This window comes from Giraffa tippelskirchi, chromosome 13 (assembly GCF_054371585.1).
Source record: "Giraffa tippelskirchi isolate mGirTip1 chromosome 13, T2T-mGirTip1v1.2.pri, whole genome shotgun sequence".
Lineage (NCBI taxonomy): Eukaryota > Metazoa > Chordata > Mammalia > Artiodactyla > Giraffidae > Giraffa > Giraffa tippelskirchi.
The window spans coordinates 61,481,524-61,504,087 of NC_137287.1; the positions used below are offsets into that span (position 1 = coordinate 61,481,524).

Sequence of the window (22,564 nt, forward strand, 5' to 3'; positions counted from 1 at the left end):
AATTCTAGAATATAAGTAATGCTTCCCAATTCCACATGCAATAACCATCAAACCTTAGAGCTAGAGGGTACAGAAAAGATTGCTTACTGTAGCCCCACTATTTACCAAAAACAGCAATAAAATCAAAAAAAGTTCAAGGTTTTGTTCAAAGCCCCTAAAGTGGCACTCCCTAACATTTTATGGCACCAAAAGAAATGATACCATTCTGTAATCTTGAATGTGATGAATTACCAAATGAATTCATCAGATTAATCAGATAAGTTAGAAGTGTGACCTTGGCACAGTATTTTTAAATGCCTTAGTTGGGGATAGGGCTCATCTCTTTTTTTTTAAACAGGAGAATACATAGAGGTGTTTTTTTTTTTTCCTTGTCTATTCTTCAAACTCGGTCAAAGCATCTCTTATACAAAAGAGCAAACAAAAAATCTTAAAAACCTATTACTGAAGAAAGAAAACTCTTACAGCGTCACAAAACGCAGTTCTCTCCTTTGGAGATAAACACTTTTTTTTTTTTTCTTTTTTGCTGAGGGTTTATACTACCTATGGGCTTCCCTGGTGGCTCAAATATTAAAAAATCCACCTTCAATGTGGGAGACGTGGGTTGGAAAAGATCCCCTGGAGAAGGGAACAGCTACCTACTCTGGTATTCCATGGACAGAGGAGCCTGGCAGGCTACAGTCCAAGGGCTTGCCAAGAGTCAGACACGACTGAGCAACTTTCACAGACACACACACATACACACACACAACCTATGTGACAAAATCACACATGTCAAAACTTACTACATTTTAGTAAAAAACACAATGGAAAGGTCTGTCTCAAAAGAAACATCTGAGAGTTGTGATTAAAGCATATGTGGGAGCACATGTATCTGTTATTAAAAAGATCCCGAAGCGGCCATGCTGGAAACCTAAGTGCCCAGGGACTGAGGAAAGCAGAGAAGATCACACATATTCAACCACAATGAAGACGTTAGAGGGAACACCTGTTTACGTCCCTTCTCTCAGTCACTGCTTTCTTCCCATTCTATGGAAATACAACTTATTTAATCAAACAGAGTTAAAGAAAAAAAAAAAAAACGTAAAACCATAGCTGATTATACTTCTTAAGCTATTTCCTTGGTGCTTATTCTGGCTCAGAAGATGACATGGTACATAGCTAAATGAGTTTCCCAGTCCACATGAAAGACTGACAGAGACAGAATTAGATATTAGATTGACTGAAGGACAAAAGCCATGAAAATAGTTTCCTGAATTCCTATTATTGAGATGGCAGAAATAATCTATCTCTACACAATTACCTATTTAGATGATCCCACTTTGTTCTTAAGTGGAAAATGAAATGGACCAGATCATTGAGAAAGAGAAAAACCAAAGCAAGAGCAAATGAACCTCTACCTCTTTTGAAAGTTGAATTTTCTCTTTTTCCAAAGCCAGCAACTCTACTTGTAACATGTCTATTTCATTCTTAAATCTCTGCATATCCTTCTGTAATTCTTCATTTACATACACTTAGGATGCTCTGTGACTTTTCGGTGGAGAATTCCCATTTTCTAATTCGGGTTCCATGCTTTGATCCTTACTAGCACTACAATTATCCACATGCAGTGGCTTCTGGAACCAGTCCTGTATTGGTTTGCTTTTCTGATCAGTATTTGTAACAACAGCAGGAGTTCCGTGACTTTTTATTTGAATAATGTGTTTCATTTGCCTGGAGTGGACAAGCCACAGACTAGACTGATGTGTCTGTCCGATATCTAATTTCTGACTAGTGGGATTTTGCCTCATATTTTGTGACATTTGCATATCAAACTCTTGGTCTTCTTTCACTTCAAATATAACTACCAGGTCTCCTACTTTTTTATTTTCTGTATCATTATAAAAACTCTCCTCAATTTTGATAAACACGTGTTCAATGCCTACTTGATCATTTTCAATGTCTACTTTATTTTCAGTGAAACAAAGCTTTGAAGATGACCGACAAGCGTATTCCAGGGACCCAGAGTTTACAGACAATGCAAGAACATTTTTGAGACTGGGTTCTTTTTGTTCAGGAAATGCTTGGAATGCTAGAGACAGAGATGCTCCAAATGCATCATTTCCCTCACAATCAGGTATATTATTTTTCATATTAGGAGATATTTCCTTTTTGTTTACTCCTTTTTTAGGGTTATCATGTAGTGGATCTTCCTCAGGACAAACAGTAATTTTGTATTTCTCACCAATGTCACCAAACTTCTGCTTTAACTCATTTCTGATGGGTTTTAACTTATCTTTCCATTCTAATTTGCCTTGTTTGATACACATTTTCTCATGTAGTATTAAACCAGAAATTGAAATTTATAGTCTTACATACCTGTGAATGGTTATTTTCATCTCCATCAAGTTTTTCTTGTTCTTCCTCTGATATCATTTCTAAGTCTAGTTCTGCCAACAAACATGTATGTTTAGTTAAAATTACTTAGAATGTCTAGATAAAAGACATAATCTTCATTTAAAACATAGATCTAAAACATTGTATCAAATGACAGATTAAGTCAATCTTAATCTTCAGCTGAATATCTACTTCTTTAAGAAATACTTCCAATGATCTAAAAATTTCAACAAACCATTTGGGAAATACAAGATATCACCAGGTTACAGGCACACAAACAGCTCAAAGATTCATTCACAGATTCATCCAAACATCAGTGAGCAAAACAATCAAAAACGAAACAAAATTTCAAAATACAGGATAGACATATAAACTCACAATACATTCTCTTCTCTACTTCATCAGTTCAGTTCAGTTCAGTCGCTCAGTCGTGTCCGACTCTTTGCAACCCCATGAATCGCAGCAAGCCAGGCTTCTCTGTCCATCATCAACTCCCGGAGTCTACCCAAACCCATGTCCATCGAGTCGGTGATGCCATCCAAACATCTCATCCTCTGTTGTCCCCTTCTCCTCCTGCTCCCAATCCTACCCAGCATTAGGGTCTTTTCCAATGAGTCAACCCTGCGCATGAGGTGGCCAAAGTATTGGAGTTTCAGCTTCAACATCAGTCCTTCCAATGAACACCCAAGATTGATCTCCTTTAGGATGGATTGATTGGATCTCCTTGTAGTCCAAGGGACTCTCAAGAGTCTTCTCCAACACCACAGTTCAAAAGCATCAATTCTGTGGTGCTCAGCTTTCGTCACCGTCCAACTCTCACATCCATACATGACCACTGGAAAAACCACAGCCTTGACTAGACGGATTTTTGTTGGCAAAGTACATTTTTAACAACATGCCAAGCTTCAACTGCAACATTACTCATGGTTTACAAAATTCTTCTTACTTTTTATGGTTTTATCAGTTCCTTGATCTGAAATGCTTCCCTGTACTCTTCTGACAAATTACTTTTCATCTTTTAAGACTCAATCTGCTTTGTGAAGTTGTCTTTGATTACAGCTATCTTTCCCCAGATAAAGAGGTATCTCTTTCCTTGTAGCTACCTTAGTACTTTAAAGATTTTTCTAGTGTATCTTTCTAGATTTTCCTAGTGAAAGATACACATCTGAACTGTAAATTATTTCTTTACATGTCAATCCTCTTTGCTCCTAAACTGCAGAGGACAAGCTCTTAAAAATCACCTTGGTATAGATATCCAACGAGAATTTGCTGTATGGCTCAGGAAACTCAAAACAGGGGCTCTGTATCAACCTAGAGGGGTGGGATGGGGAGGGAGATGGGAGGGAGGTTCAAAAGGGAGGAGATATATGTATACCTATGGCTGATTCATGCTGACATTTGACAGACAACAAAATTCTGTAAAGCAGTTATCCTTCAATAAAAAAATAAATTAAAAAAAATCACCTTGCTATAAATAGTCTTTATTTCTTTTATTCAATAATTATTTATCAGGTTTCTGCTCAGTACTAGACACCAGAGTTTAAAGAAAAATGTAGATAAAAGGTGTCGGGGATGGCTTTTCTAGAGATAACGCCTGAGAGGAGACTTCAAGGGAACAGAGGGCAGGAAAGGGAGAGCACTTAAGGCTGCAGCAAGATGGGGAGAGAAGCACATGCACGACAGGATAGATATTTGTCGAAGTACAGGGACAGGGACTAACGAAGATCATGGCATCTGGCACCATCGCTTCGTGGCAAAGAGATGGGGAAACAACAAAAACGGTGACAGATTTTATTTTCTTGGGCTCGTAAGTCAATGCAGATGGTGACTGCAGCCATGAAATTAAAAGACGCTTGCTCCTTGGAAGAAAAGATATGACAAACTATGAGAGCATATTAAAAAGCAGAGACATTACTTTGCTGACAAAGGTCTGTCTAGTCAAAGCTGTGGTTCTTCCAGTAGTCATGTATGGATGTGAGAGCTGGACCATAAAGAAGATTCAACGCCAAAGAACTGATGCTTTTGAAGTGTGGTGTTGCAGAAGACTCTTGAGAGTCCCTTGGACTGCAAGGAGATCCAACCAGTCAATTCTAAAGGAAATTAGTTCTGAATATTCACTGGAAGGACTGACGCTGACACTAAAGCTCCACTACTTTGGCTACCTGATGTGAAGAACTGATTCACTGGAAAAGACCCTGATGCTGGGAAAGATTGAAGTCAGGAGGAGAAGAGGATGACAGAGGATGAGATGGTTGGATGGCATCACCGACTTCATAAACATGAGCGTGAGCAAGCTCCGGGAGATGGTGAAGGACAGGGAAGCCTTGTGTGCTGCAGTCCATGCGGTCACATAAGAGTCAGACATGACTGAGCAACTCAACAACAACAACAGGAACAGGTGAGAAGGGCATCAATAGTAGTTCAGAATTCCAGGGCAAAGGACAGAAAGAGCTAGAGATGGAGAGTCAGGCAGAAGTCAGATTATGAAAGCATCAATGTCGCTTTAAGAGGTCTAGACATTAATGTGATTTAGAGTGCTTCATGTGTGCTTTTGAGATTGGTGACTCGAAACGCTAAGGGAGGGATGAAATTGAAGAGCAAACAAATAAAACAAGGAAGATGAATCTGAAGGCATTAATAGTGGGGGGAAAAAAGGTGATGCAGGCCTGAACTGAGGGAGTGTTTCCAGAAATATTTAGGATATAAAACTTTCAGGGGCTAGTATAGAATAAATCTTTAAGAAACCAATAAATGTACAAATCCTGGGACTCTGAAGGAGTAGATTCTGTTTGTTATTTTATAAAAGGTATCAACTGAAAACAGAAACAACATGAACTGACTGAATTTGCTTCTATTTATTTTGTAGTTTTCCAAAACAGAAACAATCAACATGAACTGACTGAAGTTGCTTCTATTTATTTTGTAGTTTTCCTATTTCACATCTGGAGAAGGAAATGGCAACCCATTCTGGTACCCTTGCCTGACAGAGGAGCCTGGTAGGCTACAGTCCATGGGCTCGCAAAGAGTCAGACACGACTGAGCAACTTCACTTTCACTATTTCACACCGTCCAGTGTTGAAGGGACTTGTGTAGCCATTTGATTTGAATCTGTGTTTCCCGGACTTACCAAGTTCACAGAGAAACAAGAGCAAACGACTCAGTTGTATAGATTAAAAAAAAAAAGACAAACGCTTTGAGTTTAGAGCTTGCAGTCACTATTCTAGGAGATAACTGAGAATCCTTTGTAAATAGAAAGGTGAGGATAGAAACAAAAAAACTACAGGAGTGTAAAAAGATTTCTTCCTATAGCCCTGACCATATGACTGATTAAAGGCACTAAATTAATTAGTATTTATGGACAACACATTATTAGACATGGTTACTCAATAGACTGGGCATCCTAGTAGAATCAGAATTGGTTTTCTGTATACTGCTTTTAAATGATACAGCATTCCTTCAAACTAACATCCCTTGTGAACTCTTCAGTTCACTTCAGTTCAGTTCAGTCGCTCAGTCGTGTCCGACTCTCTGCGACCCCATGAATTGCAGCACGCCAGGCCTCTCTGTCCATCACCAACTCCCGGAGTCTACCCAAACCCGTGTTCATCGAGTCGGTGATGCCATCCAACCATCTCATCCTCTGTCGTCCCCTTCTCCTCCCGCCCCCAATCCTACCCAGCATTAGGGTCTTTTCCAATGAGTCAACCCTTCGCATGAGGTGGCCAAAGTATTGGACTCTTAATTCATTACAAATAATAAAACAAGCTGATATGCTATGTGGACAGAGCTGAGAAGGCGGTACTATGTAGCAAATTTCCCATGACTCCCATTACCACTGGGAAAGCCAATTCTAAAATATATGAAGTCACAGAAAACACAAGAAATATTTTAGTATTTGGTTTCAGAGCTGCTTTTGCAGTTATACTACATATAATGATAACTAATACTTATGAATTTAGAGCTATATAAAAATATTGCCACAAAGTCACATTTTGAGAAGGCAACCTAGATGTCTACCTAGGTCTCCCAAATAGTCCCAGAGTTCTAAATATAATCCTGCTACTCACTCTCAGGTGTATGCTAAATACTAGCCAAAATGAACTTACTTTCTCCTAACTCTCTTCATTATTTATTGTATTACTATGATCGGAGGGAGAATGCAAGCATCTTGCTAAGAGGTATTTATTGGCTGTAAGTTGCATAAACGGAGTCAACACAAGGTAGATTTTCCCACAAAATCTCTAATTTGGAACCGTCAGAATGATGGTAAGGCCCTGCCCAGGTGGCCCACTGAGTGCTCTGGGCTTCTGCATTAACTTCTTTGCTTTCTCTGTTTTCTGGCAGTCGAGCCTGGCACAGGTGATGGAGCATGGAATCCCCTACCAGAAACACCGCTGCAATTTTCATCTTTACTTTATCTATTACGGTCATCTGTCCAAATTCTGTGGATGTTGACTGATTTTTGGTCATTGATTGTGACATCAATGGACACTGATCATCAACTTTCTAATGCCCAGTTCTATGACAAGTCTCATAACTGAGGCTCAAAGCAGTTGAAGCCCAATCTGAAAAATGTGAAAACAAAGTCTCCATTTATTAGAATGTGAGTAAGAATACAACTCTGACTAACTAGTACAAAGTCTTTCTTCAGAGAATCAGTTCCACGTCCTCCTCTTCCCTCAGAGAGGGGAGTCCTTCACAGCTTATTGTATCTTACACGTCACTGTCATGAAGAGATGTTAATTAGTGTATCTCATTTCTTCTATTTTTTAATTTTCTAGTATTACTTACTTTGATTCACTCAATTTCTATTACATAGTCTATATTCCATAAGAACCTTACTAATAATTATTTGTTTTCAACATACAAATATTTTATTAACAAAATATATGTCTAACTTATTTTACATTTAATTATGCCTGTTGTAATACTGTGTGCTCTAGAGACCATGGTTTTTAAAAACACTTTTAATAAATGGTACTACTTTAATTAATGGTACAAACCTAGACAACATTAATAAACAAAGACATCACTTTGTCTACAAAGGTCCATACAGCCAAAGCCATGGTTTTTTCAGTATCATGTACAGATGTGAGAATTGGACCATAAAGAAGGCTGAGCACCAAAGAATTGATCCTTTCAAATTGTGGTGCTGGAGAAGACTCTTGAGAGTTCCTTGGACAGCAAAGACATCAAACCAGTCAATCCTAAGGGAAATCAACCCTGAATGCTCATTGGATGGACTGATGCTGAAACTGAAGCTCCAATACCTTGGGCACCTGATGTGAAGAGCCGATTCACTGGAAAAGACACTGATGCTGGGAAAGATTGACAGCAGGAGCAGAAGGGGGAAGCAGAGGATGAGATGGTTGGATAGCATCGCTGATTCAATGGACGTGAACTCGGGCAAACTCCGGGAGATGGTGAGGCACAGGGAGGCCTAGCGTGCTGCAGGCAATGGGGTCACAAAGAGTTGGACATGATTAGCAACTGAACACCACCAACAACTACTTTAATTACATACAATGAGATGGTCTTCCTCAAATTATCAGTATCCTCAGAACTGATTTTTTAAGCCTTGGATAAACATCATAAACTTATACAGGGAATGATAGCTTTGTGGGTCACTAATTGTTTCCACATGAAAATAGGATAAGTCTAGGACCACACTGGATCCAAAGAGCACAGAGCACCATGAGGCAAGAATGAACACAACACAAAAATATTTGCTTTAAAAAAAAGGAATTGTCAGGTCTAAATTTCTTAAAAGAAGTCAAAGAAACAAGCAAGAAATGTAAAAGTGAAACTTTAAATCCTGTGTCAACACAAGGGCCCCTTTATCATTTCACATCCAACCACATCAATGGTTTCAAATGGTGGTTCTCAAGGGTGCCCTGAGAATCCCTGAAGTCCAGAGAGCCACTGGGTCAGGGGGTCTAAGAGGTCAAAACTATTTTCACAGTAACACTGAACGTCACTTCCATTCTCATTCTGTTCTGAGTGCACAGTGGAGTTCTTCAGAGACAGCATATGTGATATCAAAACTCTAATGACTAATGGAATTAGCCATTATGATTGTGTGTGTTGTATTTTATGTCTTTTAGTTTTATTTTCCAGGAGTCTCTGGTGGAGGCGTGGACTGGCATGGCCTGCTGCATTGTTCATGGGGACACTGAGTGCAGCAGTGCAAGCATGGGACCTTTGGAAAGAGATCGCCATTATCTTCATTACCTCCACCATAGGTTGGCCTCCGGTCAAACAACAGGGAGGGCACACAGCCCCGCCCATCAACAGCAAATTGGATTAAAGATTTACAGAGCATGGCCGTGCCCATCAGAACAAGACCCAGTTTCCCCCTCAGTCAGTCTCTCCCATCTGGAAGCATCCATAAGCCTCTTATCCTTAATCTATCAGAGGGCAGATAGAATGAAAACCACAATCACAGAAAACTAACCAAACTGATCACATGGACCACAGCCTCGTCTAACTCAATGAAACTATGAGCCAAGCCGTGTATGGCCACCCAAGACAGACGGGTCATGGTGGAGCGCTCTGACAAAAAGTGGTCCACTGGAGAAGGGAATGGCAAGCCACTTCAGTATTCTTGCCTTGAGAGCCCCATGAACAATATGAAAAGACACAAAGACAGGACACTGAAAGATGAACTCCCCCGGTCGGTAGGTGCCCAACATGCTACTAGAGATCGGTGGAGAAATAACTCCAGAAAGAATGAAGAGATGGAGCCAAAGCAAAAACAAAACCCAGTTGTGGATGTGACTGGTGATGGAAGTAAAGTCTGATGCTGTAAAGAGCAATATTGCATAGGAACCTGGAATGTTAGGTCTATGAATGAAAGCAAATTGGAAGTGGTCAAACAGGAGATGGTAAGAGTGAATGTCGACATTCTAGGAATCAGCGAACTAAGATGGACTAGAATGGGTGAATTTAACTCAGATGACCATTATATCTACTACAGTGGACAAGAATCCCTTAGAAGAAATGGAGTAGCCATCATGGTCAACAAAAGAGTCTGAAATGCAGTACTTGGATGCAATCTCAAAAACAACAGAATGATCTCTGTTCGTTTCCAAGGCAAATCATTCAATATCACAGTAATCCAAGTCTATGCCCCGGCCACTAATGCTGAATAAGCTGACACTGAACAATTCTATGGAGACCTACAAAACCTTCTAGAACTAACACCCAAAAAAGACGTCCTTTTCACTGTAGGGGACTGGAATGCAAAAGTAGGAAGTCAAGAGATACCTGGAGTAACAGGCAAATTTGGCCTTGGAGTAGAAAACGAAGCAGGGCAAACACTAACAGAGCTTTGCCAAGAGAAACCACTAGTCATAGCAAAGACCCTCTTCCAACAGCACAAAAGAAGACCCTACACATGGCCATCACCAGATGGTCAATACCTAAATCAGACTGATTATATTTTTTGCAGCCAAAGATGGAGAACCTCTATACAGTCAGCAAAAAGAAGACAGGAGCTGATTGTGGCTCAGATCATGAACTGCTTATTGCCAAATTCAGACTTAAATTGAAGAAAGTAGGGAAAACCACTAGACCATTCAGGTATGACCTTAATCAAATCCCTTAGGATTATACAATAGAAGTGACAAATAGACTCAAGGGATTAGATCTGATAGACAGAGTGCCTGAAGAACTATAGATGGAGGTTCGTGACATTGTACAGTACGGAGTAATCAAGACCATCCCCAAGAAGAAGAAATGCAAAAAGGATGAATGGTTGCCTAAAGAGTCCTTACAAACAGCTGAGAAAAGAAGAGAAGCTAAAGGCAAAGGAGAAAAGGAAAGATATACCCATTTGAATGCAGAGTTCCAAAGAACAGCAGGAGAGAAAAGAAAGCCTTCCTCAATGATCCATGCAAGGAAATAGAGGAAAACAATAGAATGGGAAAGACTAGAAATCTCTTCAAGAAAATTAAAGATACCAAGGGATCATTTCATGCAAAGATGAGCACAATAAAGGATAGAAATGGTATGGACCTAACAGAAGCAGATGATATTAAGAGGTGGCAAGAATACATAGAACTATACAAAAAAGATCTTCATGACCCAGATAAGCACGATGGTGTGATCACCCTCCTAAAGCCAGACATCTTGGAATGCGAAGTCAAGTGGGCCTTAGGAAGCATCACTACAAACAAAGCTAGTGCAGGTGATGGAATTCCTGTTGAGCTATTTCAAATCCTAAAAGATGATGCTGTAAAAATCTGGAAAACTCAGCAGTGGCCACAGGACTGGAAAAGGCCAGTTTTCATTCCAATCCCAAAGAAAGGCAATGCCAAAGAATGTTCAAACAGTTGCACTCATCTCACATGCTAGCAAAGTAATGCTCAAAATTCTCCAGGCCAGGTTTCAACAGTACGTGAACCATGAACTTCCAGATGTTCAAGCTGGATTTAGAAAAGGCGAGGAACCAGAGATCAAATTGCCAACATCCGCTGGATCATCAAAAAAGCAAAAGAATTCCAGAAAAACATCTATTTCTGCTTTATTGACTATGCCAAAGCTTTTGACTGTGTGGATCACAACAAACTAGAAAATTCTTAAAGAGATGGGAACACCAGACTGCCTGACCTGGCTCCTAAGAAATATGTATGCAGTACATGAAGCAACAGTTAGAACTGGACATGGAACAACAGACTGATTCCAAATAGGGAAAGGAGTACATCAAGGCTGTATATTGTCACGCTGCTCATTTAACTTATATGCGGAGTAGATCATGCAAAATGCTGGGGTGGATGAAGCATAAGCTGGAATCAAGATGGCCGGGAGAAATATCAACAACCTCAGATATGCAGATGATACCACCCTTATGGCAAAAAGCGAAGAAGAACTAAAGAGCCTCTTGATGAAAGCGAAAGAGGAGAGTGAAAAAGTTGGCTTAAAACTCAACATTTAGAAAACTAACATCATGGCATCTGGGCCCACCCCTTTATGGCAAAAAGATGCGGAAACAGTGGAAATAGTGACAGACTTTATTTTCTTGGGCTCCAAAATCACTGCAGATAGTGACTGCAGCCATGAAATTAAAAGATGCTTGCTCCTTGGAAGAAAAGTTATGACTAACCTAGACAGCATATTAAAAAGCAGAGATATTACTTTGCCAATATTGCTCCACCTAGTCAAAGCTCTCGTTTTTCCAGTAGTCATGTATGGATGTGAAAGTTGGAATATAAAGAAAACTGAGTGCCAAAGAATTGATGCTTTTGAACTGTGGTGTTGGAGAAGACTCTTGAGAGTCCCCTGGACTGCAAGTAGATCAAACCAGTCAATTCTAAAGGAAATCAGTCCTGAATATTCATTGGAAAGACTGATGCTGAAGCTGAAACTCCAATACTTTGGCCACCTGATGTGAAGAACTGACTCACTGGAAAAGACCCTGATGCTGGGAAAGATCGAAGGTGGGAGGAGAAGGGAAAGACAGAGGATGAGATGGTTGGATGGCAGCACCAACTCGACGGACATGAGTTTGTGTAAGCTCCAGGTGTTGGTGATGGACAGGGAAGCCTGGTGTACTGCAGTCCACAGGGTCACAATGAGTCGGACACAACTGAGCAACTGAACTGAACTCCAATATACTGAACATCAATAGACAAAAACAAAAGTTTCTTGTAATTCTCAATAATTTTTAGAAGTATAAAAGGATCCTGAAGCCAAAAACTTTCAGAATCACTGTTCTAAAATATTATGTCATCAAATAGTCATTAAAGTATGATTACTTCCCCTAGTTCTAATAATCAAAGACACCATAAACTGACATACACATACAGACACACACACACACACAGTCTGCCAACCGAAACATCTGGTAGGCCTACATTCATCTGTGTAACAACACTAAAACTGATGAAACTGGAGCCCATTATACAGAGTGAAGTAAGCCAGAAAGAAAAACACCAATACAGTATACTAATGCATATATATGGAATTTGAAAGATGGTAACGATAACCCTATATGCGAGACAGAATAAGAGACACAGATGCATAGAACAACTTTATGGACTCTGAGGGAGAAGGTGAGGGTGGGACGTTCTGGGAGAATAGCATTGAAACATGTATATTATCATATGTGAAACAGAACACCATTCCATGTTCGATGCATGAGACAAGGGCTCAGGGCCGGGGCAATGGGATGACCCAGAGGGATGGGATGGGGAGGGAGGTGGGTGGGGGGTCCAGGAAGGGGAACACATGTAAACCCATGGCTGATTCATGTCAATGTATGGCAAAAACTATTACAATATTGTAAAGTAATTAGCCCCCAACTAAAATAAATAAATTTATAAAAAAAAAAAGAAAAAAAATAATACAAAGTAAAAAATAAATAAATAAATAAAATGAAATAATTATAAGCTGAAATACAACTTACATATTAGCAAGTGAAGCTTTACTCTAGGTAAAGGTCAGAGATCAAGTAAGCATTTTTGGACACTGGAAAAGTCTTAGAGTCTAATAATTAATCTCTGAGAATTCCTGAGAAGTATAGAGGTTCCAAACTGAGAACTTCAGGGTATCAAAACATATACGGAAACATATTGAGTTCAAGCTTACATTTTAAAAATTTCTTGTTCTTATGCTTGTACCTATCTTTTTTATCAAAACACGGATACCAACAATAATGTTTGGATTATGTATGTCAAATGCTTCAATTAAATTTGCAAGAAAAAGTTAGGACTATGAAGACTTAGCATTTCAAATATTTCAGTGTCCCTCTTTCCAGAGTTAAGTGTATATTGCAAAATTTACCTGAAGTGGATGTTTGGAAATCCTTCATTCCGACTGTTTTATCAGGAACAGAATCTTCCACTAAGACTGCAGGCTGAATGGGTTTGGAAACAAGTTAATCAATAAATAATGTACATATGATACAATACACAGTTCATAATTCAAGATAAAAACTTAAACATTTTTACCTTCACATTAGCATATTTCTCAGGAGAATCTAAAAGGCAAAAGGGACATAGAGTTAATTACATGTAAATATGAAAGCCAGCTGTACATCCATGCAGAGTTAGGACTCAGCAGAATCCTCGTACTCAGGCTTGGCAGTGAATACATTCAGTTTTAGTGTCTTGATTTTAGGGGTATGTTAGGACACCAGCAAAATAGACATATGAATCCACAATGGATAGTAAAGAAAAAATAGAAATACAGGTTTAACAAAACATGCAGTTAAGATTTCAAAAGTAACATTACGTTTTCAATGACTTTATAAAATATTAAAGTGCACACAGACCAATGTAAACATGATGACTGATGAGAAGAAAATTGATCTTAATCTGAGGAGCAAATCATGACCCCAAGAAGATAAACATGAAAGCTGATGGTAAAATGCACCAGTATATCTTGAATACAATACAGCAGTTATCATTTACACCCTTATACTACAAGTATTTATCATGTTCTTCAATCTGTCCAGTCATTTAAGAAGTACACAGTGGGATGACAGTTCACCAGAATGTATAATTCATTTCTCATTGGAGAAAGAGTAATGAACTGATTAGCTTGCATATACACTTGTATAAAAATGGCTCATAAAAATATTCATTATTTTTCCATATCTATGTGGGCTATGGGTATGTCTATATGTCTTGGCTCCTCTAGTTTAGCCACCTTAAAGTTTCTTGATCCACTCACGCAAGAAGGTATATAAAACACATCTAGGAAATAATGTATAATAAATTCTCAATATTGAAATACAATTATCAAAAAGGAAATAATAAATTTAATTGCCACAGAATTATTCGACATTGAAAATCTTGCATGTTTCAAAATCAGTGTAGTATTTATTGAAAATATTTCTAGCATTTAGGGAATGAACCCTACTAACCTGTTTTGTTTCAAAACTTAGTTTGGTTTGGTACATCACGCTAATGTTTCAAAGGATTTCTGTAAAACAACTTTCAAAAAATAAGCTATCTTAAAAAAAAAAGTCAGCGTCTCCATATTCAGATTAATCTAATTTGAATAACAGACACCAATACAACACATATCTTTGATGCCTGAGAGTTACTTGGAGTGGCTGGGGTTTCCTCCACTTCTAGCACCTCCTCCCGCCTCCAGTATTCTCTGGAGCAACAATGATGATCTTATCTCTTTTCAGTGCAAATACACTGAAGCCATTTAGAAGGAGTTCTCTCAAGTTTCCTCACCAACTCCAAACTCACTTCCCTATGGCCATACTTTCCTCCCTTCCTCCTTTCACTAGATTCTCTCCTATCCAAAGGGTAGTAATCTCTGGATCTGTGGTCTTAATTCTTCCCCCTACATTCTTTCTATGGGTCATCCCCATCACTTCTTTTTCCCTCTTTGCTTAGCAATGGTATCTTACACCTATAATTGCTACTTCAACTCTTTGCTTCCCTCTGGCTATAGACACACTCAGAAAGAAAAACACAATAATGCTTTTCCTTGATCATGTTATGTCCTGCACTATCCAATATTCTTCCAGATTTCTCTAAATGCAAGGCTACACCCTATCTTGTCAGAAACACGGATTCTCAGATCTCCTGCTCAGCATGTGCACTTCACACTAGGTCCAGAGGCGACTAATCAAAATTTGAGAAACTCTGGTCTATACAGTCTGCTTCTACATTGAAAGTGAAAGTGAAAGTCACTCAGTCATGTCCAACTCTTTGCGACCCTTTGGGATTCTCTAGGCTAGAATACAGGAGTGGGTAGCCTTTCCCTTCTCCAGGGGATCTTCCCAACCCAGGGATCGGACCCAGGTCTCCTGCATTGCAGGCGGATTCTTTACCAGCTGAGCCGCAAGGGAAGCTAGAGGATACTGGAGTGTGTAGCCTATCCCTTTTCCAGAGGATCTTCCTGACCTAGGAATCAACCCAGGGTCTCCGGCATTGCAGGCGGATTCTTTACCAACTGAGCTATCAGAGACGTCAACTTATTTTATTCTCCTGAAATCTTAGCCTCAACTTTCTCACTCTAACACTTCCCCCCAAAGCGAAACTGCATTATAAGTTGGAAACTTTCCAGTAGACTCTCTATCAGGCTGTAGGTTACTTGATTTCCCTATCACACCCCCTGCTTGCTCCTTCTTTCTAGTTCTCTTACGTTGGCCTGTGTGACACCATCTTATAAAGCAGCAACATTTCGTATGACACCAATTTGCAAACATTTACAGCTGAGCACCTATGCCTGTGCTCCTCCACAGAGGATAACACACAGCACTGCATGCCTAGGAACCTCAATTCTGAATGCCTTCCTAACAAAAAGTAAAACAGCATGAGGGGGAAAATTTTGCTGTTCTTCTCTGACAAGTTTTGGTGCTGGAAGCTCACTTCAAATTCATCGTCCATGTCAAATACTCTTCCTTTATCTAAAGACCTTTATTACTTATTGCCACCTTCCTCTACAGACCTGTGCTTCCTTTCCTTCATTTCCTCCCTGTACTCTCTCATCCTTCATTCCCTCTTTCCTCTTATTTCTTGACCTTCCTTAGGCTGTACAGTATCTTGAAACAGAACTAATAATTTTTTTTGGTCATGTGTCACATGGAATCTTAGTTCCCTTACCAGGGATCGAACCTACATCCCCTGCATTGGAGAGTCTTAACCGGACAGAGTCTTAAACGTTGGACTGTGAAGGAAGTCTACGAACTTATAATTAAGGTCCTTAAACTGGATTCTCAATGTAATCTGTGGCTGACACCTGATAAGATACACAATTTCTCTCCTCGTCTTTTTCCTCACTACGCACCTGACAGGTGATTTTCTTTGGTGATTAGAATATATCAGCAGTCCCATTTTAATTCAATGTTCTGTCAAATGACTTTTCTATAAAATACAGTTCTTACCTTCTACTTGTCCATTGAATGTCTTTTTTCCTCTTGGACCAACAGCTCCAGATAAACAATCCACATACTTCTGTGAAAGGCTCTCAGAGATACTCTGCTAAAATTAATGTTAATAATGAGTTGCATGAAGATGTCCTAATCCCTTTTGAAGAAAATACCCTACTTTTAAAAACTGCCTACTTTTAACCTGGTTAAGACAGGTTTTGCCAAGATTCCATAGCTGCTAAGTGACAGAACTGGTTATCAGAATTCTGAGGAGAATGTATGGCTTGAAAAGAAATATTTAATGGAACACAAGATGGGGCTAAAAAGGTCAACAACTTTTTTTTTTTTTAATTCTAAAGCTCATTTTATTTTTCACTTGACTCTTCAAGTGATTTGCAAAACATTCAAAAAGTGAAAAATCCTTTTTTTCCCCCTATAGTTTCTAATACAGAAATTATTTCTAATTTCTTACTTGCATATATTCATGTATATGTCATGACACAGTATAAGCAAATTTCAGGGTTAGTGTGGCCGATCAAAATTAGTGTCATACAAGTAAAAGGAAGAGGCTGTTTCTCACCAAGTTGCATCCAGTGACGACCCAGGACTCATTTTTAACGACTTGTCAGAAAGGGGTTAACTGGTAAACAGGCATTGCACCCAACGCCAGGCTGAATGAACACACTACTGACATTACAGTTGATGTACAATTTCCTCACAACTTTGATTTCAAAGTTAGTCAAGGTCATCTTGGGTGGCTGACTGTCTTCCCAGAAGTAAAATCTGAGATGCAACTTCTCACTTGCCACAATCTGCATCATCTGGACTTTTTCAAGGATCTGCTGCTTCTAAGCTGAACAGTTTAGCTCAATCTCTTTTGAGTTGGCTGCTAGGACGTTAGGGCTGTATTCTGTAGCCCAGCTCTAACATGCATCTCTGTACAACGTTCATTCCTGATTTAATATTGTTTTCTCCTTTGTTTCCCCTTTATTGAGATCTTACTTATCCTATGTACATTTCATTGTGTTGTACACCATGCAGTTCTGTAAAAACCTTCTGGGAAAAGGCAACGCCTAAACACACTTCAGCTAAGTTTTACTAAAATCAGGATTAAAGTGAATCATCACAGGCCATACGTCACAGGCCAACTCAGGTTCAAGATCTCAGAGATTTAAACGTGGAAACATTTCTTACCAAGTTCATATTCTCTATACTCTGGAGGATAATACTCAACTTACAGAAATCTGAATTTCAATAGTTAAAAAAGTAAATTTAAGATTAAATTTAAGATTCAAACTGCCCCTAATGAATGCTTTTCCAGAAGCTTCTGAAAATCCAAAAGGTTCATTAAAAAATTGAATCATTCAGGTTTTTAAAAAACTCTGTGTGGAGTGGTGCCTGGCCATGGTATGTGATTAGCATACAGGATAACAGAGGTGGAATCTTTATTTCACAAGATTCAAGATACAGTACAAAACGGAACTGTACATCTCTCTATTAACAGGATTTGTTTACACAATTATATTACACTTCACCAGCCTTTATACTGATTTTAATTAAACACAAAACAAATTTACAAAAAGTCTACCATGGTATTCTTTCCAATGTCAGTTTATGGTCTTTTAAAATGTCTCCTAAATATCACTAGTGGTTACACCTTGATCATATCAAATGTTATCATTTTTCTTTTTAATCAAAGAGAACAGTGTCATCTTATCATTCCAAATTGGAAAACTGGTGCTGTGAGATGACTCTACACATAACCAAGACATCCTTCTCATGCACACATTGGATTTTTACTTGTGCAAATCATTTTTACGTGGAATATTTTCAGTCTTCTTGAAATACCAAGTGGAAGGAGAAATTTAGCTTCTTTTTCAGTTCAGTTCAGTTCAGTCGCTCAGTCGTGTCCAACTCCCCGTGACCCCATGAATCGCAGCATGCCAGGCCTCCCTGTCCATCACCAACTCCCGGAGTCTATCCAAACCCATGTCCATCGAGTCGGTGATGCCATCCAACCATCTCATCCTCTGTCGTCCCCTTCTCCTCCTGCCCCCAATCCTTCCCAGCATTAGGGTCTTTTCCAATGAGTCAACTCTTCGCATGAGGTGGCCAAAGTATTGGATTTTCAGCTTCAACATCAGTCCTTCCAACGAACACCCAGGACTGATCTCCTTTAGGATGGACTGGTTGGATCTCCTTGTAGTCCAAGGGACTCTCAAGAGTCTTCTCCAACACCACAGTTCAAAAGCATCAATTCTTCGGCACTACACCCTTAAAAGTCAGGTAGTGCCTCAGACGGCACAGTATTCAGAAAGTTTGTATTTTCACTTATATCTGAGACCAATGACTGATGAAAAATACTTTCATGAACATAGAAGTTCTTTTTGTTTTATTTCTTGCACAGTGGTAGTCATAATATTGTATAACATATAATTATATTCACTTTTAAGACAAACAGTAGCTGTTATTGGGGCAAATGTAGCCTATGTTCCTCTTCTTGGTAAGTAAGAGGGCTGTTTAACTGTTGAAGCACTTTTGTTTTGAAATGTGCATGTGAAATGTTAGTCCATACCTCTGAATAAGGTGTTTGCAGATGTAGCTAGACACTGTAGTACACATGCTACGTACATGAAGACCTGTGGTCTTCATTTATAGGCTTGCTTGCAGACTTCCGAAACACTGGTTTGAAGAACAAACATGAGGAGCAAAGAAAGGAGCGGAAAGAAAAAAAAAAGCTCATACAAAATACTTGAGTTTCCTGGAGGCAACAGCAGCTCCTTAATTAAATAAAACAACAGATCATGGGCAGGTCACGGGCAGAAGTTTCTACAACTTCCCAGTGATACGGAGATATAATGGCTTAGCAGTAAAACTCTCACAAATTAACTGCATATGCAGAAGGGGAATACATCCTCAAGAGTATTAAGATTAATGATCCGCAAGTTAATCTTCTTTAAGTGCTAAATCATTTTGGAAAAAAAAGAAACCTTCTGATTTATTTTTCTGTGCCATTGAATAGGAACTAAAAAACAAGGTAAGCCTTACCCAGAAAACAGAAACAAAAGCTCCAAGAACAAACAGGAAAAAAACAAAAAGCAATAGAAAATCTCAAACACCAACGCTACCTTTGTAGCAGAAAACAAAAAGCTCAAGAGTCTCCAGACTCTGGACAGTTGACTAACCAACAGGCAGAAAGCACACAGAAAGGAAGCTAAGTACAAGTTCTACTGTCATCACCTCGGAAGGCAGGAAGACAGCCTCTTACAGGGGGTCAACAACTTTTAATCTAAAATTCTCAGCTCACAATTGGAAGACACTGAAAAATACAGTGTAATCTTTTTCTTATCACGTATTTCTTATTTATTTCCATGCTATGCAGGACCTCATTCCTCAACATAGCTGAACTTCTACATCCTAAATATTAAAAAGGGAATATAAAAATAAGTCATATTTTCAGAATTCAGATTTAACAGATATATTATGTATATTATATCACCTGTAACATTATATACAATTCCATTTGTCTCTTCACTTATTCACACTCAAGAACTATTAACATGGCTCTTACATTCACGACCTATGCTACACGCTCCAGGAGATGCACAACGGTTTCCTGAACTTTGCTCATTTATACTGATACAGGGTCTATAAGATGAATAAGAATAATACAAAAATCTCTGAATTCTGAAGTTTCAGAATGTGACACAAGGACTTTGAGTAGGTTTTTTAAAAACTACAATAGAAAAAATATCTGAGGTTGTAAGTTTTATCTTACAGTTATTAAAAGTCTCTGCTTCTACAGCTGGTTATTATTTTAGGCAAAACATGTATTCTTCAATGAGATGAAGAATTGGGAATATCCTCTTAATGGGATGCTTTAGAAAACACAGTGGAATCCCTTTATAATATGGATTTTGAGAAACAGAATTTTAATTTCTAAATCTCCATCATATCAACAATTATTTTAGTCTTAATGCAGAGCCAAAACAAAGCAGAGAAAGAAAAAAAGCAAACATCACCCTCCTAACAACTCTAAGAAACCAAAATAAAGTGTCCGGGGAGGGAAAAAAAAAAACTAGATGATATAGGCTATATAGTTTTGGAACTGAAAGGCTCCAGAAGATTCCATGATCATTACAATAAGAAATTACGTCCACTAAAGATATAATTATGAGTATTGCATAAGTCATATCCTATGGTTTAAAATTCACAGTAAGACTCTTTATCCTTGGCCAAATTTCATATTTCCTCCACTGTGGGAAAGTTTTTCCCAACACAATTTTTCTGTCACTATGTATTTTCCAGACCATTTTTTTCTTCACCCCACCTTCCATATTTACCAAAGTAAAAAAAAAAATCAACTAGTCATATGTTTATAAAATAGTTTGCTCGGACCAATTTTCCATTGCAAACGTAAAACAGTAAGAGGGACACCACTGCTGAATTTTAAGAGTAAATGCTACATGAAACTAAATTCAGAGCACGAAAACTAATTTCACAATAGAACACTTTACCTTGGTTTCAAAATCGAAAACTTCATTATTTGATGTAAGCCATAAATCATCACCAGGTTCTCTGGAAAACCTTTAAAGCAAAAACAGACAACAAAAATGAGTGAAAACAGTTGTTTTTTTTTTAAGACATATTTTGATGTGGACCATTTTTAAAGTCTTTATTGAATTTGTTGCCACGTGGCTTCTGTTTTATATTTTAGCTTTTTGATCCCAAGGCATGTGGGATCTTAGCTCCCCCAACTGGGGATTGAACCCACACCACCTGCATTGGAAGGAGAAGTCTTATTAACCATCTTAACCACTGCATCCCCAGGGAAGTCTCCAACACAGTTTTTAGTTACACCTGTTTCTGCTTCTATCTTTCCCAATCTATGAAATATCTAGTTAAGGCTCATTCTTGGTTTCCATAACAAAGAGGGACAGCCAATATACTGGCGGAGCCTGAAAATAATTTTTCATCAAGTCCTAATAGGCGAACTTAAAATGCAATTGATGGACTGACATAACTTTCGTTTGCCCAAACTGGAATAAACCTGATGACCTAAAACAAAGTGGGAGGATATGCTGCTCCTTCTCCATTGTCTGTCCCTGGTTCAGAGACTAATCTGTGTCCATCAAAAATGGCAGTCTTGGTTCTCCAGCAGGGGAATCACTTATTGAGAAGGCCCCACTTCTCCCCTTTACTCTAAAGGGAGTACAGGAGTTCCCCGCAATGTCTAAAACTCAAAATGGACACAAGTCAAAGAACTACATTATATCTTTAATCATATATGCTACATGGGTACTTCTCAATCTCTGCTTAGGGATACGAGAGTGGACATGGAAAACAGGCAGGCCAGCTGTCAAATCACAGGTCAACTCATTTTAACCATGGAATCATGGGTCAATTAATCAACTTCCTGAATCACACTTGGCTAATTAAGTAAAAGTAGGACATAGCTACTTTACAAAGCTGCTGTGATGACTCTATGAGGTCACAAATGTTAAGCAGATAATGCAGTGTTTAACCCAGAATAGAACACTCAACAAACATTAGTTTCTCTTCCCCGTGTTCCCTTACTTAAACATACAATTTTCAAACATCCATAAAATCCTACCTGCTTAAAGAGTCTTCTTCAGAACTCTCATCCACTATTAAAAAAAAAGGAAGATACATTTAAAATCAACAAAAGAAAAGTATAGAATATTAAAACCTCAAGACTGATGCTCTGTTTAAAAGTATTCCTTCTGGACCACACCAGAGACCACACTGGAGGGAATAGTGATTGTACTATACTCGTAGGCCATTAATGCCTAAGAACCACTCGCCTCCTTTATAGTCATCAAATGCAAAACAAAGAAAAGAAGAAAGAACTGCTGTTTACAATGACCATAATCCTAACCAAACTCTAGAAGACTGACAGAAAATGATATTATACCATTAACAGAATCAGTACTACATACTGACAATAGCACACTTGAACAGCACAGTATTTCTGGATTTCCATTGCCTGGAGCAGTGAACAGAGAATACACGAGTCTTGCTGGGACATAACACAACTTCTCTGGCTCTTCAGTTCAGGATGAAAATGCCCTATCACAGGGAAGCTTGGTCTACAGGCACTGAACTTCAGAGCATGGTAAAACAGAGGAAACCAAGTCTTCCTGGCCCTATTTCCAGATGCAAGAGAAGTCTGAAAGATGTAGTGATTTCAGATTTAGAAAGGATAATCTCTTGAAAGGGAGGTGGGGGAGGGTAAATGGGTAAAGAGGGTCAACTGGGTGGTGAGGATGGGGACTAGACTTGTAGTAGTGAGCATGCAGTACAGTACACATAAGCTGAACTTATTTTTAAAGTTTT

At 38.8% G+C, this 22,564-nt stretch overlaps 1 protein-coding gene across 6 annotated transcripts in view; it reads right to left on the reverse strand.

Moving 5' to 3' along the window:
- Positions 1-22,564, reverse strand: part of LOC145531521 (ankyrin repeat domain-containing protein 26-like) — a 60,360-nt gene that overhangs the window by 23,044 nt on the left and 14,752 nt on the right. For 3 of the 6 annotated variants that reach the window (XM_081554143.1, XM_081554141.1, XM_081554146.1), the window contains exons 7-12: positions 21,822-21,855; positions 20,725-20,794; positions 16,223-16,316; positions 13,323-13,351; positions 13,156-13,228; positions 2,356-2,426 (exon numbers count right to left, since the gene is read on the reverse strand). In XM_081554143.1, the coding sequence (XP_081410269.1) occupies positions 2,356-2,426; positions 13,156-13,228; positions 13,323-13,351; positions 16,223-16,316; positions 20,725-20,794; positions 21,822-21,855 (371 nt within the window). Of the gene's footprint in view, positions 1-2,355; positions 2,427-13,155; positions 13,229-13,322; positions 13,352-16,222; positions 16,320-20,724; positions 20,795-21,821; positions 21,856-22,564 lie in introns of all 6 variants that reach the window. The other 3 variants (XM_081554144.1, XM_081554142.1, XM_081554140.1) reach the window with 1 other exon arrangement.